Source organism: Macaca nemestrina, chromosome 11, assembly GCF_043159975.1.
Source record: "Macaca nemestrina isolate mMacNem1 chromosome 11, mMacNem.hap1, whole genome shotgun sequence".
Taxonomy (NCBI): domain Eukaryota; kingdom Metazoa; phylum Chordata; class Mammalia; order Primates; family Cercopithecidae; genus Macaca; species Macaca nemestrina.
Window position 1 is genome coordinate 122,943,058 of NC_092135.1, and position 16,998 is coordinate 122,960,055.

Here is a 16,998-nt window from a genome sequence, read left to right on the forward strand (position 1 = left end):
TTTTTGAGACCATCTCACTCTGTTGCCAGACTGGAGTGCAGTGGTGCTATCACGGCTCACTGCAGCCTTGAACTCTCCGGCTCAGGTGATTCTCCCACCTCAGTCTCCTGGATACCTGGGACTACAGATGTGTGCACCATGCCCAGCTAACTTTTTGTGTTTTTTGTAGAGACAGGGTTTTACCATGTTGCCCAGGCTGGTCTTGAACTCCTGGGCTTAGGTGATCCTCCTGCCTCAGCCTCCCAAAGTCCTGTGATTACAGTCGTGAGCCACCAAGCCCGACCTAAACAAACTTTTTATTGTACCAGGCTCACCCCTAAAATTTCAAAGGTTAGAGGCAAGGGTGAAAATGGAAGGTCATATGTCTAAATATCTAGAAGTTGGAAGTCAAGCTGAAAAGGTGTTAAATAAAATATATTTGATCCTCCTACCTCGACAAACAAAACTTCATAACACCTTGGAATGCCGCACCAGTGTGTGAGGTCCTAGGGGGCACAGGGCCTGGCCTAACCCTTTTCTTCTCGCCCAAGGCTCTGTCCTCCCCCTTGAGGGGCCTGGTGCATATGTGTTAAGTACTTTAAAAAACAAAGCTTCAAAACTTATGTCACCTAAATAACTAATATCTCAAAATTATCTGCTCATACCAGATTTTGTCATGAAATAAATGCAGGCCCAATGATAAGAGCAGTACACACTTGTTCCTACTTAGGGCTTTGCAGAGGTAGGACCTTGTTCACCTGAGCTCTTTTGGAAACTGTCCAGCCTGCACATCTGAGTGCTATCCACAACGCGACCCTCCTCCCTGCCACAAATAGCTCCTTAATGGGGTCTAGTGTTGCACTCAGGCATTAAGACCTGTCCTCTGGAGGTCCTGGAGGGCTTGGGACAGAGATTGAAGCAGGCCTGGGAATCCGCCTATAGGACCTTCAGCAAGAGGGTCTTGGGGTTCCTTACAGGTCTAGAAGGGGAGGTAGGGGCTCCTGGTGGGCTTATTCTCTTTATTCTCTTAGCTCCTCTTAAACCTTGGCCTATGAGGATGGGTGCAGTATGAGAAAAGCAAAGCACACCCCAGGATGGGCACCCTTCTTTCTTGGGCCTAAGGGTGACACTTAGCTACAAAAAGTCATATTGTATATGTACAGTTTCAAGAACGCACCCCTTGCATCCTCTCTGCTTCCCACCCCTTCCACCACAGTAACAGTTTTAAATTTTGTGTTAATCATTCCCTTTACTTTACTTCACAATTTTGCTATGAATGCTTATACAATGAAGGGATATTTAGTTCATCTGGCCACTGAACTTCATATAAATGGAACTGTCCTCTATGTATTCTTCTGAGATTGCCTTTTTCATTCAACAAACTCTGTTCTGTGGTTCGTTTATGTTGAAGCATGTAGCTGGGGGGATCACCTACGGTCACCACATGACATATATAATCACCACGTACTTACCTGCTCTACTGTCAATGGGCATTTGGATTATATCCTGTTTTAAGCTCATACAAACAAGGCTGCTATAAACTTTTGACAACATAGTCCTAATTCCGAAAGACTGGCTCAGATCAAAAAGAGAAGGGATTGCTGTTCTACAAAGGCAGCTATGGCTTAATGGAGTGATCACTTCTTAGTAAGAAATGGAAATGGCTACCAATACTATCCTAGCACTCCAACAGCATTCTAATGGCTATTAGAAGTGAAACATGTTGTTAGGAATATGAATGAATCCCAGGCACACTGCTGCAATCCTCTCACCCTAATCTTGTCCAAAATATTTTTAGCCATCATGTCAAGTGTTCCAACATTTGTCTCTTAATTCAACAGACTCCTGCCCCTCTCCACCCCTTAGCACTCTGGCCTGCCTCCACTATTTTCCTTGAATCCACCAGCACTAATGAAATTGAGCTTTTGCCTGTTTACGTCTGATGACAGATGAAACCTTGACTCCTCTGCTGCCCTCTCCACACGTTCCCTTATGTATCTGCACACTCCACTGCCTCCCGTCTCCTGAAACCCGCCCGCCCCGCCTTCCAGAGCACATGGTCCATCATTAGCACAATCTCCTGAAGATGCAGTTCTTCTCCGAGCATTCTCTTCACTCCGTATTTTAACTGAGCAGCAACTCTCCACAGAGGATCCTGCCTCTCTGATAGCCCCTCGAGTGGTTGCGGTCTCCATTTTCACCCCACTGTAGTCGATTCTCAACACAGCAGTCAGAGGGATTCTTTTAAACCAAGGTCAGCTTGGTTTAAAACATTACTCCTCTGTGCAAAACCTTCCAATGACACAAATCCCCGTTCTGCTCTGAGTGGGAAAGCCAGGCCTGTGCTAACTGCCAAGCCTCCAGTGGCTTCCATGACTTCATCTTCCATCTTTTTTTTTTTTTCTTTCTGCTCACTTGGCTCCAGCCACAGTGTCCTCCCTGTCTCCTGCAGACACACCAGCCGTGCTGCTGCCTGATGACTTCATGCAGGTCTTTCCCTCTGAGCATCTCCATGGCCAGCACCCTCTTTGCCTTCACATTTTTTTTTTTTTTTTTTTTTTTTTTTTACTCAAGAATTACCTTCTCCATCAGATACATCCTGATCACTCTATTTAAAATTTCAACTCTCCCCTACACCTTCAGTACTCACAATGCCCAATTCTTACCAGTTCTATAATTTTTCCAATGCATCTTCTTTTCTAACATACAATATCTGTCTGTCTATCTATCTATCTATCTATCTACCTACCTACCTACCTACCTACCTACCTACCTACCTATCTATCTGGTCTTGTTGCCCAGGCTGCAGTGCAATGGCATGATCTCAGCTCACTGCAACCTCTGCCTCCCGGGTTCAAGCGATTCCCCTGCCTCCACCTCCTGAGTAGCTGGGATTACAGACGCGCACCACCACTCCTGGCTAATTTTGTTTTTGTAGTTTTAGTAGAGATGGGGTTTCACCATGTTGGCCAGGCTGGTCTTGAACTCCTGACCTCAAGTGATCTGCCCATCTCGGCCTCCCAAAGTGCTGGGATTACAGGGGTGAGTCACCACACCCAGCCCATTTTACTTTTTTGTATGTTGTCTTGATATAGATCTCTTTTGCTTAGTATCTTTATATGCTAATTTTCAATATGAATCTTAATGCTGGAAACTGCAAGAGAAACAGTCTACATCAATGACTCCTATCATTTTCCAGGGATAAGCATGATCCATGCCTAGTACTCACATTAAAGGACCATCTTTAAATTCTTACCTTTAGGACATGCTTTACTGTTGTTGAGTCATTTGATTTCAAAAGACCAGTCACATTTTTAGCCAGTTCCTCATGTACAGTCCTCTCCTTGCATGCCCTGGTCTTGAACACGAACTGAAGAAAATCCAAAAAGTGAATAAAGTTAAATACTTTGAAAAATGAAGCTTCAAAAACTATGCCATGTGAATAACTCATATCTCAAAATTATCTGCTCATGCCAGATTTTGCCGTGAAATAAATGCAGGCCCAATGATAAGAGCAAGACACAACTGTTCCTATTTAGGGCTTTGCAGAAGTCGGGCCTTGCTCACCTAAGCTCTCCTTGAAACTCTTTGTAGAAATCAAGAGAAAGAGCCGGAGAGCCATTTAACACGTTCAAGGAAACATGGAGGGCTTTGACCCACCTACTTAGGACACATTCCCCTTCTCCTTCCTCCATTGGTAACAGGTGGCATGGTAGCAATTCTTCATCCTGAAAGGGTAGAGCACCCACTCAAATAGCCAAGTGGGGAAGCCGGTGCCTTCCAGAGGCCAGTAGGTGAGCTCCCCACAAACCCAGGGTCTATCATCCCATGCTTAGACACATCTATCAAGGCGTTCATGAACATTGGCCATCAGTAAGATAACAAATGGTGCATACTTATTTTTTTCCCTCAGAAGATTGGTTTTGGCATGCACCACTGAGTGCATGTAATGGCTAGTTTTCAGTATTTCTTCATCTCTTAAGAATATCAGTATCAATTTATGCACATCCATAAAGTTCAAATATAAAATGCTTATTACTGAATTATAATATTTCACTTATGAGTTGGGTTTGCCTCATGGAAGGACATTTCTTCATAATTTTCACAATTCAGATTTCACTATAATTGAGAGTGAAGGCAGGAAAGAGAATGAATGGCTTAACATAGAGGTACATGAGCTTTTGGATCTGTAACTGTTTCTTTAAACTTTGTAGCACACTGGCTACCTAACTTGTCTTGGTGGGATTTGACTTCTCCAAGCTCATCTCAAAGAAGAAAGATGAAGTTAATGGATGCATGAAACTAGATAAGATCAAGAGTAATACAATTTTTCCCTCTCATGGATTGTACCTCAGATGAGAGCAGTGTCATCAATGAGCTCATGCCATGCACAGTTATTCAGCCTGAAGGGCATTTAAACTGGCACTGAAATATTATTTTAAAATGTTGACTATAACCCATCAGTGCTACAAATCACTGTTAACCATGGCATTTAATTAGACTGGCTTTAGCCACGCATCTTTGAAAAAGGCATGGTGTATGTGTGCATTTTGAATATTGTAGATGAAGTGAGTTAGCAGCATTTAGCACCACTGAACTTGAAATGGTGTTTAGATAACTTCTGAATAAATACAAATTGCATTGAATGTCACATCTTTCGAGGACATTCAAGCATGCACTGAGTCCAGTCACAGAATGATAGAGCTGAATGTTCCTTTGGTCATTTCATCGCACATCACAGAGGAGAAAACTGAGGTTCAGAGAGGCTGACTGCTACAGTCTAGAATTGACTAGAATCTAGTCTCTTACTTGCCAGCTTAGTGTTCTTTCCAGAGTAAAATGTGAGTTGATGATATTTATTAGGAGGTATTTTAGATATGTTAAAATTTATTATAAAATTGTTATCAGCCTAAAATTCCACAGAGGTGTATTTTTGGATTTAAATCACTTAAAGCAACCTAAGTAGATAATCTCCTGTATTATAACGTGAGATGGTCCTATTGGGTATTTCAGATATCCTGGTTAAAAATAAGGGCCACACCAGGATGCATTTCTAATGCATCTCTCCAGGAGCATCATCAGTAGAGAGTCTGAGATTTGAGGTTCTCACAAAGAGCTAGCCTTGGTAATCACAAAAATAGTCACAACACAGGAGAATTCTTAAAGTAATTTTCAATGATTTCACTGACATGAGGAAAATAATATGTGTTGAAATGGAGATGCCTGTGTATAAGATGGGTCAAGAACTTTTTTTCTCTTTCTCTCTCAGTCCCTTTAAGGATTGAAATGAAACATTGGGGTAAGCATTGAGAGGGTGAAACCTCTCGAGGTGATTCTGTTGAATGGTAAATTCATCGATACTCTATAAAACTAAGCTATGACCCTATCTTAGGGAGCAAACTAAAAAGGCATGTGTAGGTGGAACTGGCTTTTCACAACTGAGATGTGGATCTTATTGGGTAAAATTATACCGTAAGAAATTATTGTGAAGTAACTATTTTCGGCATGTAGCCTATGTTTAAAAAGGGCACACACTCATACTTTGGTATTTGGGAAGACAACCAACATTTCTGACAGATAGAAAACATATGGATATAAAAATTGTTAACGAAAAATATTTCCTTCCAGATGGTATCTTAGAGGGGTTCTCTCCAGAATGCAATTTCTGGTTACTTCCTTTTATGGGAGCGAGGATTTTTTTTTTTTGAGATGGAGTCTCGCTCTGTTGCCCTGGCTGGAGCGCAGTGGCGCGATCTTGGCTCACTGCAAGCTCTGCCTCCTGGGTTCACGCCATTCTCCTGCCTCAGCCTCCCGAGTAATGGGACTACAGGCACCCACGATCACGCCTGGCTAATTTTTTTTTGTATTTTTAGTAGAGATGGGGTTTCACTGTGTTAGCCAGGATGGTCTCAATCTCCTGACCTCGTGATCTGCCCACCTCGGCCTCCCAGTATGCTGGGATTACAGGCGTGAGCCACCACACCAAGCCAATTTTTTTTAAAAAACAAGTTTCTAGACATCTTGAATATGTTAGTATCTGTCTGTGCATACATATTAAGAGAATATAGTTTTTTGATGAAAAAGCTGTGTCTCAAAAAGATTTAATCTATGCATAGGAAAAAGATTAGATATTTAGATCCTCTATGTATTATAAAGTAATTTAAGATACTCTTCTGTATTTCTGGATGGGTTCTTTCTTTTCATTAAAGAGGATGACATTTAGGTGGGAACTACGAAAACACGAACATCATCACAAGTTCACTGGCATTAATCCACAGGCCAACTGGAAATGAGAATAGAAGCATCTCTGAGTGAACACTTGACATAGGACACTGGAAGAAGCAGTGCACACTGATGGAATGGGCAAGTGGTTCATGCCAGAAGATAAAGGACTTAACATACCAGAAGCAGGTACAAATATACAGTAACTGGGAAAATGAAATAATGCCTGAGAAAACAATAGAAAGAGCTAAGAAAGCATTGCAGAGGAAACACAGAGCATTCAACAAACCAATAGGAAGGTCTTCCTTAAATTAACACAGGAATCTCATTTACTTGTAATGTTGACTTCAAAAGCATAGCACTTGAGTCTTCTCCTCTATCTTTTTCTTTCCTCTCTCTCCCCATTTAATTATTTATTTGCACAGGTACACATTACTTATACGTTTAAAAATTCACCTCGCCCATTAATGCAAAGAGATGGAATTCTAAGTAGCTAAGGGGAATTCCTGATATTACTGTGATGGGCGCCACTCAGTTAAAGGGAGAAAACTTCCCACTTACTGCACACAGGAAATGAGACAAGCCACACAGCACAAGGGATATGAGCAATTTCCAAGAGGCATTTCATACCTTAATATATGACTGGACAGAATGATCCAGCTGTTCGTCATGGCACTTGGCCACAATGTCGGTCAGAACCCTGGAAAAGCAAAGCTGATCAGTGGTCTTTCTGGAGAGGGCAGAAAAATCCCGCTTTAGTTTGTCATTACAGTGCTTCGTAAATTGGGTATTTAATAGTTACCGGGTGAATGAATGAACCAATCCCTGACTCCTTCCTTGCCCTTCTCACCCCCATATCCAATACTGGGCATTTAATATCTATAGCATCGATGACCATTTCCATCAATGAGCCATTTCCAACTTTGAAACTTTGAAACACAAAGATATAAGTAGTGTTGTAATATCACAATGGAGACTTTTTGTCCAAGTTGAATGTGCTAAGTATGGTCTGTGCATTTTTGACATTATCTTTTTGCAAAAGGGATTACTTTTAGTGCCTAATTGAAATTTTAGACCTTTAACTTCAAATTAATAATCATATTTCATTTGAAAAGGGCTTGCCTTCCGACCTATGGGCAGTATATATGCTTTCGGAAGAAGTAATTAGGTTAAGATGCAGTTGGTTTGTTTTGCTTTGTTTTTCCCGTAGCTGGGTTGGGGTTTCCAGTAGCAGTGATGGTACAGGTGGATCTTTTTTCACATGAACACTACTATAGCTCCATGGCTTTTTTTCTTTTTACGGCGTTTTTTTTCTTTTTTCACATTAACACTATAACTCCGTGGCTATGGTGCTCAGGAATATCTCAGAATTTTCAACAGATCTATCTGCTGCAATATTTAGGAGTCTTGCCAACACAGACACACATTCACATGCTGAAAAGAGCATGAGTTGAAGACACAGTTGGGGACTTTTAATGTGGGTCCAGAACTGGATGGTTGTGGAGCCATTAGAGATATTTAAATTGTCCAGAATTTCAGGCTCTGCTTTAAAAACTAGGCTAAAAACCCTCATTCAGAAAGAGGTCAGTAACAGGCCTGTGAGTTAGAAAGATACTGGAAACATTTCAATGCCAAAAGTAACATTTTTTTTTTCTAGAATGCTATGACTAAGTTTTTATAAAAAATGAACAGCACAAATATAAATTTCATAATTAATTCAAAACACTATCTCTATAAAGAAGAAACTGTGATCTGTGAAGGCATTGGCCAGATTAGAGATGTTGGAAGAAGTCAGTATAGCCAAATTTAAAGTGAGAACAGTTAAAAAATTTAGTATTTTAAAAAAAGGTTCTTGTGGGAATGCAAAATGATACAGCCACTCTGGAGAACAGACACTTTCTTAAATATCAAATATGCAACCACCTTGTCTCCCAGCAATTACACTCTGGGCATTTACTTCAGAGAAACGAAGACTTATGTTTACACAAAACCTGTACATGAATGTTCATAGCACTTTTATTCATAAGAGCCCTAAACTGGAGACACTCCAGATGTCCTTCAACAGGTGAATAATTAAACATACGTGGTGCATCCACATCATGGAATACTACTCTGCGATGAAAAGGAGTGAACTACTGATAGATGCATTGATCTGGATGAATTTCCAGAGAATTATGTTTCGTGAAAAAGCCAATTTCAAAAATTTATACTGTATGATTCTACACCTGTATGGAAGATGTTGCCAGTGGGGAAAACTAGGTAAACGGCACATGGGAAACTGAATTATGTTTTACAATTGCATATGAATCTCAAAATAAAAATTTTAATTTAAAAACCAAAGAAAAAGAGGTCTAACACTTTACTACTAATAATAAGGTATTAGAAGGTAAGGAGTCAAGAGTGGAAAATGCTTAAATTAGAGATGCGTTCAAATGAAATGTAAACACACAACAGTAGATGACTGTTTAGTTATAATTAAGAGTTTGTGTAACTACAGATTATAAAGTCTCTTCTCTTAAGGTTGTGTTATGGATACCTGGTGACAGTTGTAGTTATTTCATCTTCCTCATTCTGTACCAGAACTTTGAAGAGCTGATTCAAAATTATAGGCAGAAAACTCATGATTGCATGAATCTTTTCCACATTCAGTAAGTTCTGTAGTAAAGTGGCAGAATAAAAAGGATATCAATAAAATTTGAAGCATGTCCTAGATTCAAGATCTGAAACTATAAAGCTATGAGAAGAAAACATAAGGAGAAAAACTTCATGACATTAGACTGGGTAATGATTTTTTGGATACGACCCTCAAAGCTCAGGCAGCAAAGTGAAAACAGACAAATGGCACTGTATCAAACTAAAAGGTTTCAGCACAGCCAAGGAAACACTCAATGGAGTAAAGAGACAACTTTACTCCGTTGAATGGAGGAAAATATTTGCAAACCATAAATCTTAGAAAGGGTTAATATCCAAAATATATAAGGAACTTAAACAACTCAATAGTAAGAAAACAACCCAATGAAAAAGTGGGTGAGGAACCCAAATAGCCATTTCTCGAAAGAAGATGTACAAATGGCCAACAGATATATAAAAAATGTTCAACGTCATTGATCATTGGAGAAATGCAAATTAAAAGCACAGTGTGATGTCACCTCATAACTGTTAAAATGGCTGTTATCAAAAAAGGTGAAAGATAATAATTATTGGAGAGGATGTGGAGGAGAAGGAACACTTGCATACTGCTGGTAGGAATGTAAATCAGAAGAGCCACTATGGAAAACAATATGAAGGTTCCTCAAAAAATTAAAAATAGCACTGCCATATAATCTAGCAATCCCACTACTAGATGTATATCCAAAGGAAGTGAGATCAGTATGCTGAAGATGTCTAGGTTCCCATCTTTATTGCAGCACAATTCACAGCAGCTGAGATATAGAATCAATTCAAGTGTCCATCAACAGATGAAATGAGTAAAGAAAACGTGGTACATAAACATAATGGAATACTATACAGCTTTAAAAAGGAAGGAAATTTGGTCATTTGCAACAACATGGAGGAACCTGGAGTATATTATGCTAAGTGAAATGAGCCAGGCCCAGAAAGACAAATACCACACGATCTCATTTATACGTGGGATCTAAAAAAGTTGAATTCATGGAAGTAGACAGTGGAATGGTGGTTACCAGGGGCTAGGGAGGAAGTGCCGGGGGGATGTTGATCAAAGGATACAAAATTTCAGTTAGATATATAGGAGGAATATTGCACAACATGGTGACTATGGTTAATAAAAACGGGCTATACTCTTGAAAATCTCTAAAAGAGTGGATATTAAGTGTTATAACCATAAAAATTATAAGAATGTGATATAACAAATACAGTAATTAACTCAATGAAGCTGTTACATAATGTATACATATTTCCAAACATCATACTGTATACAATAAAGGCATATAATTTTTCTTTGTTAATTAAAAAATGAATACATTAGAAAAAAATAAAGTATATTCTGCTGGTATTTTTTTCAGAACTTGAATATGAGCACTGTAGCCCACCTTTATCTGGCTTTATTCTTTATTGCAATTAGTATGGAATATAGGCATGATGGCAATGTTGCAAGGACTCTTGATTTAATAACTAATTTAAAATAAATTGATTCTGATTTTCAATTATTTTTATTTTGGAAAAAACTGATTTTTGCCTGTCTTTTAAGTCAAGAAACAGAAACGATTCAGAAATTATGAAATAAAATCATTTACTCTCTGAATTGATAAGGTATTAAAAAATCTTGAGTAATAATCATCTCCCAGTTTACCAATCAGTGGAAAATGTAAATGTCTCCTTTGCATATTTTTACCCTGGAGATCACTGAAACTGCTTGCATGTCATGTTACCTTACAAGAGCGGACGAAATTTGAGGTAGGTGACTGAGACATATCTTTCTCTCTTTTTTGGCACTCTTGGAAAAATGCATTCACATGTGGATCCTACAACAGCAAAAAAAAAAAAAAAGTTTATTTCCGATGATACGTAAACTGTGTTACAAACATAAACCACTGTGATGTGACGTAAGCACTTCTGTAGGATTGATGCCTTGAAGTGCAAATGCTTTATTAAGGAGTCGGAGGAACAAAGCTTTGATGTGGACATTGCTGGCCTAGTGAAGGCTCTGCATAAACTACAAAGCCCACTCTTCTATTTCATTCTAAGAGGTTTTGTTGTCCTGTTCAACCACATGACAATGGCTGGAGAATTACTTCTCTTGGTTGTGCTTTTTGTGTTGAGAAAAATTTTCCTCATTTATCTTCCCACTCCCGCTTCTTCCATAGACTTCCACCAATTTCTTCCATGCCATGCTTGACACACATGACAATGCATACTCATGAATATCCACGGGGCATATTTTCAGGCTTAGAATGCCTGAATTAGTCCCAGATTAGAAGTCCACAACTCATATCTTAGGATAAAACTGACTATAACACTTGAAATTTATTTCCTGAAGAAGGTGGTACCTGGAAAATTCTCTCAAGTTCTGCCCTGAGGGTGGGAGCTACACAGTCAGGCAGTGAGATAAAGAACTTGTGTGAGGACATACTCTGGATGTTTCTCTGGTTTCTATGATTCCAGAAAGGCATCTGTAGCTTGGGTTTCCCTCATTTCCCTCAGGTCACTATGTGTGTGCGTGTGTGCGTGTGCACGCGTGCTATTTTCTGTTTTCGAAATGCAGCTCTTTTTTGACTAGAAACAACTGTTTTCCTTTTAAGTATCACTTCATTGATTCGTCTATTTGCTCATTATTTATGGAAAGCTGACTGCATGCCAGGCTCTTAGCAGGCACCGAGGGAGGACAGAGCGGAGGGCAAGGAAGGCCCAACCCCTTCCTCTGTGTACCTTCCATTAAGGCGGGGAGGCCAGCACGACACCACTACTTCCACACACACCTATGTAATCCCATTTGATGAGCACTTCAAACACAAAGCAGGTGCCATCTGGATGAGTGACAAGATGGCCCAACTTTGTCTGTTGGGTCAGGGAACAGGGAAGGCTTCTTAGAGGAAGTGACAATTGAGCTGAGATCTGAAGGATGGGTAGGAACCAACCAGACCAACAAGGGGAAGGGGGGTATCCATCCCCTGCAATATGGTTCGTAATAGCTGGCGGGGCGGTGGGGGGTGGCAGGAAAGGGGAGTACAATTACTCCCCATATCACGTAGGGTGTCCACCCCCCATGATATGGTTCGTAATAGTCAGGGAGGGTGAGTAGGAGAGCTTCCCTTCCCCACTGAAGAGGGGCTGAATGTCAAAGGGATCACTGGGTCTTCCTGGAACCAGGTGGATATTGTTTGGCTGCAGGGCCTTGGGTGTTTGAAAACTAAGGTAAATGCTGCCAGCATGTGGGTGATGAAAGTCAAGGCAGAGAGAGGGTGTGTTGTGGTGAGTTAGAGACCAGCTATTTGGAGAAAGCAGCTGGAAGCATGAGACAGAGAAACTGAGGAACTGCTGAGATATACGAAAATATAGGGTTTGGTGGACATTGAGCGTTTTGTGGAACTTGACCAGGGTTGATGGCATCAGAGAAAAGATGGGTTTAAATAGTTGTGGGTTCAGGGCTAGGGATAAGAAGTCAATGGGATTTGAAGCCTCAGAGGTTGCCGAGAGAAATTTTGGTCCAATGTATATATGATGCCTGGATTATTTCATTTTTCTTATGGATCAAGTGTGGCTTGTAGATAAAGCAGCATGAAGCAAAAAATGAAAAGCAGATACACATTAAACCTAAGAAAGGAGAAATACATATTTTATGTACTTGTAATAATGTATAGTTTATATCTGTTGCCGGAAAACTCACATTGTGGTAGAATAAGCTGCTTTGCCACGGAAGGAATGAGTTTGTGGTCATTTAACAATGGTAATAATTATACATGTATTGACTTTTGCAGTTCATGATGTATTTCTCATTTTGATCACATTTTGAAATATTTCTCCTTTGGATCACATTTGCTACAACCTTAGGTAGCAGAGGCTCTGTTGATATCATTCCTTGTTGAGGAAATAAGGATATCGGAGGTAAAGTGACTTGCCCAGGGTCATGGAGCCAGAAATTAGGTGGGGTGGTTCTCAAATGCAGTTCTGCCAACCTCATGGCCTTCCCATGAGATGAGCCCTGGGAAGGCATTGGGGATTGGACTTGGTTTTCAGGTAAAGATCTGAAGTATTTGTTTGTTTGTTGTTTATTTATTTATTTATTATTTTTGAGATAGAGGCTCGCTCTTGTTGCCCAGGCTGGAGTGCAATGGCACGATCTCAGCTCAACACAACCTCCGCCTCCCGAGTTCAAGAGATTCTCCTGCCTCAGCCTCCGGAGTAGCTGGGATTACAGGCATGCATCACCATGCCCGACTAATTTTGTATTTTTAGTAGAGGCGGGGTTTCTCCATGTTGGTCAGGCTGGTTTTGAACTCCTGAACTCAGGTAATCTGCCCGCCTCGGCCTCCCAAAGTGCTGGGATTACAGGCATGAGCCACCGCGCCTGGCCTTTATTTTTAACATTTAACATTTTTAACACATGAGTGTTGTCAGTAGAAGCAAGCAATATTCCAAGGGCAGTGTGATCCTATTAAATACACTTCTGGTATTTTGGTCTGAAGTTTTATGGTATGTGGGCTTAAGGGATTAGGACATTCTATCTATCTTGAGGGAGGCATCAGATTATGCCCTTAACATTCTTCCTTTGTAGTATTCAAACACCTGCCTTTCTGACACTTCAGGAAATGATTAGTCTCATCCTGTAAATATGGGACTTACCTCATGATGCTGTGAGTTAGAGAAAATGCTACTATTTCAGGTCAACATGCTCACCTGAGTATTTACTGTTGATAAAACAAATGTCGATACTTTGAAAAGTGGTTTGCCACCATCAACCCATTTGATGTCACTCCCACCATGCTGCAAAATAAAGTTTGTTTACGGTCACTGTGACAATTTGAGAGAAAGAAAATAAATAGATTGTTTAGTTTATGTTAATATGCTGTTCTGATCCATTAATCTTATGTCACCATAGAGGAGAAAATAAAAGATGCAAATACACTTAGCACTATTGGTAGATGAGACCAATATGATATCGGGATCATTTTTAACAGATCATTTCCAGTGGCCATAAGCTAAACAAGAGATGTGGCATAGGTACACTTGATTCATAGCTACAAGGGACGTATACACTATGATCTTAATTTAAATAGCAGAGAAAGAAGATAATCTTATGCCATTAAGCTGGTGTGCTTTTTAAAAATCTTAAATTATACATTATTCAGTACCTTTCCGCTTGTAGAATCTTGAAAGCTTAAATAATTAGGAGGCAGACTTGTTGCTATTGGGATGTTGTACTCTTGAGAAGCTATCTGATCATGTTTCATCAGAGGAAGCCAAGCATATCCAACTGTGCAAAAGAATAACAAACAAAAATTCTGAGTACAAACCTCCACGGTAAGAAGTCACAATAACGCTATTTATTATTTACTAATATTAAACTTCATGAAAAATAATTGCATAAATCAGAGCTTTGAAGATGCTCTCCAAACCAATGCGAACAGAAGACATGTGACTCTGCCTCAGATTTCTTCCTGGCAGTACCTGATGTTTCCAGAGCCTCCTTCTTTTTGGCATTAGCTTTTGCATTGATGTCACAGGTGACGTGATAAAAAGAAAACAAAATATGGTGTTTCTCATGGAGTTGTGTTGGTAGCTCAATTTTCACCTGCAAGGAAAGAAACCATAGTTGGACTGAGATTAAAATCATTTGCCCAATATCAGAGCAAGACAAAGCATAGCTTTAAAAAATTTTTTTTTAAAATTCTATTTAATTTTATTTTTTTTTGAGACTGTGTCTTACTCTGTCACCCAGGCTGGAGTGCAATGGTGTGATCTAGGCTCATTGCAACCTCTGCCTCCTGGGTTCAAGCAATTCTCCTGCCTTAGTCTCCCCAGTAGCTGGGATTATAGGCACGTGCTACCATGCCAAGCTAATTTTTGTATTTTTAGTAGAGATGGGGTTTCACTATGTTGGCCAGGCTGGTCTCAAACTCCCAACTTCAAAAGATCCACCCTCCTTGGCCTCCCAAAGTGCTGGGATTACAGGCATGAGCAACCACACCATTGGTAAAAATTCTTTAACTGAAATCTAAGTCCGTGTTTAACAGTGCTGGATGTACTGATTTAATGCTCAATAAATATTGTTTCTGCTAGCAGTGATTTATTCACATGTTGATATTTTTACTTCTTTATTGTGATGGATGATGATAATTTAGAATACCTAGTGTTTCTCATTAGATAATTCATGCTACTAGGGTATGGATTAAATATATGCACATACATATGCATAAACACACACACAGATGTAACTGCAGAATATAGATAAGACACACATCGAGGAACTGTCATTAAGGGACACAAATTGAATAAACAGTAAGTCCATGCCTCCCAAAGTGTGGTTGGGGACCAGTTGCATAAGCATCACTTGGAAGTTTGTTAGAAATACAGAAGTTTTTTTTTCATTTTGGAGACAGGGTCTCACATTTGTTGCCCAGACTAGAGTGCAGTGGTACGAACACAGCTCACTGCAGCTTTGGCCTCTGGCTTTTTTTTTTTTTTTTTTTTTTTTTGAGATGGAGTCTTGCTCTGTCACCAGGCTAGAGTGCAGAGGCATGATCTCAGCTTACTGCAACCTCCACCTCCTGGGTTCAAGAGATTCTCCTGCCTCAGCCTCGCGAGTAGCTGGTACTATAGGCGCACGCCACCACACCCAGCTAATTTTTGTATTTTTGGAAGAGATGGGGTTTCACTATATTGGCCAGGATGGTCTCAATCTCTTGACCTTGTGATCCACCCGCCTCGGGCTCCCAAAGTGCTGAGATTACAAGCGTGAGCCACTGCAGCTGGCCATGACCTCTGGCTAACTTTTTGATTTTTGTTGTTGTTCTTGTTGTAGAGACAGATGTCTTACTTTATTGCCCAGGCTGGAGTCTCAGACACTAACCTAGACACACTCAATTGGAATCTGCCCTTTCATAGGATCCCCAGGCAACTCATATGCACATTGTTGAGTAATATGGTATAGTAAATGATGCAGCTTTGGCATGGAATTGATCTCTTTTTAAAAACTAACAAACATATCTGTGTTACTGTGACAGCTAATGAGACATTTTGGGAAGTGGCCAGGCTGTAGCTATACAAATAATGCTTTCGAATGAAAATAAAATAAAAATGGATCTAGGTAAACAATATACTGAATGAAGGGCATTCTCCCTATTTCTGGAAAGAAATGTTTTCAACTAACTCTACATTTTATCGTGCTTTTGAGTTTTCAGAGCTCTGCCACGTACGTCATCATTTCATTTTCCCCAGTAGCCTTGTGAAGTAGCATGGTGCAGTGTTAGGAACCAGGGCTGCACATGTTAGGGGGCTCTGAGTTACTGCAAAGGTGGTGTGGTCAGTAAGAGGATCTTCCAGGACAAGAACCCACATCTTGGGATGATCATTTTGCATTGGAACTCCGGTAAGCTGCAGGCAGCTCAATGTCAGCAACCGAGTCGTTCCCAGAATTGTACATACTCTCATGTGAAAAAGCTCATGGCTTTCATGAGGCTTCCGGGAAACACATGAGAATAGAAAGATTAAAACAGTTAAGAACAGTAAGAATATTAATTTTTTAAAAAAAATCATATATCTACAGAAAAAGCATCTTCCAGATGGGCTTTGTCAACCCTTTGGTCAACCGATAACAGTAAATATTCTGTAATGTGATCATGGTTTTCCCTTAACTGTATTTCACTTTCTGTCCTGAATTTGTGGGGGAAAAATTAAGGAGCACTAACTGTACATGGAAGAGTGAAATAATGTCAGGCAGGTGTTTCATTGGTGTTCCTTTAATTAGTTTTTAAATGATTACTGTGTACAGTGTGGGAGGCAGAAAGACATCACCCGCTAGATGTCCTGAATGTTCTAATTCTGCCAATATGCTACCTTACATGGTAAACAGGACTTAACAGATGTGATTAAGTTAAGGACCACGAGATGGGGAGATTATCCTGGATTTTCCAAATGAGCACAGTGTCATCACAAAGGTCCTCATAAGAGGAAGGCAGAGTCATAAGAGAAGTGAGAACAGAAGCCGAGGTCAGAGTGATGGGATTGTCGGGAAGGCTCAAAAGCCAAGAAATGTGGGCAGCCTCTAGAAGCTGGAAAAGGAGAGGAACTGGAATCTTCCCTAGAACCTCCTGAAGGCTCGTAGCCCTGCTGCAAGCTCGA

The 16,998-nt window shown here is 40.2% G+C and overlaps 1 protein-coding gene across 9 annotated transcripts in view; it reads right to left on the reverse strand.

Annotated features, from left to right (window-relative positions):
* LOC105481342 (dedicator of cytokinesis 10) overlaps positions 1-16,998 on the reverse strand; it is a 281,662-nt gene that overhangs the window by 66,707 nt on the left and 197,957 nt on the right. For all 9 annotated transcript variants that reach the window (XM_071073452.1, XM_071073450.1, XM_071073451.1 and 6 more), the window contains exons 20-26: positions 14,326-14,449; positions 14,010-14,131; positions 13,555-13,641; positions 10,590-10,682; positions 8,738-8,856; positions 6,832-6,901; positions 3,236-3,349 (exon numbers count right to left, since the gene is read on the reverse strand). In XM_071073452.1, the coding sequence (XP_070929553.1) occupies positions 3,236-3,349; positions 6,832-6,901; positions 8,738-8,856; positions 10,590-10,682; positions 13,555-13,641; positions 14,010-14,131; positions 14,326-14,449 (729 nt within the window). The remainder of the gene's footprint in view (positions 1-3,235; positions 3,350-6,831; positions 6,902-8,737; positions 8,857-10,589; positions 10,683-13,554; positions 13,642-14,009; positions 14,132-14,325; positions 14,450-16,998) is intronic.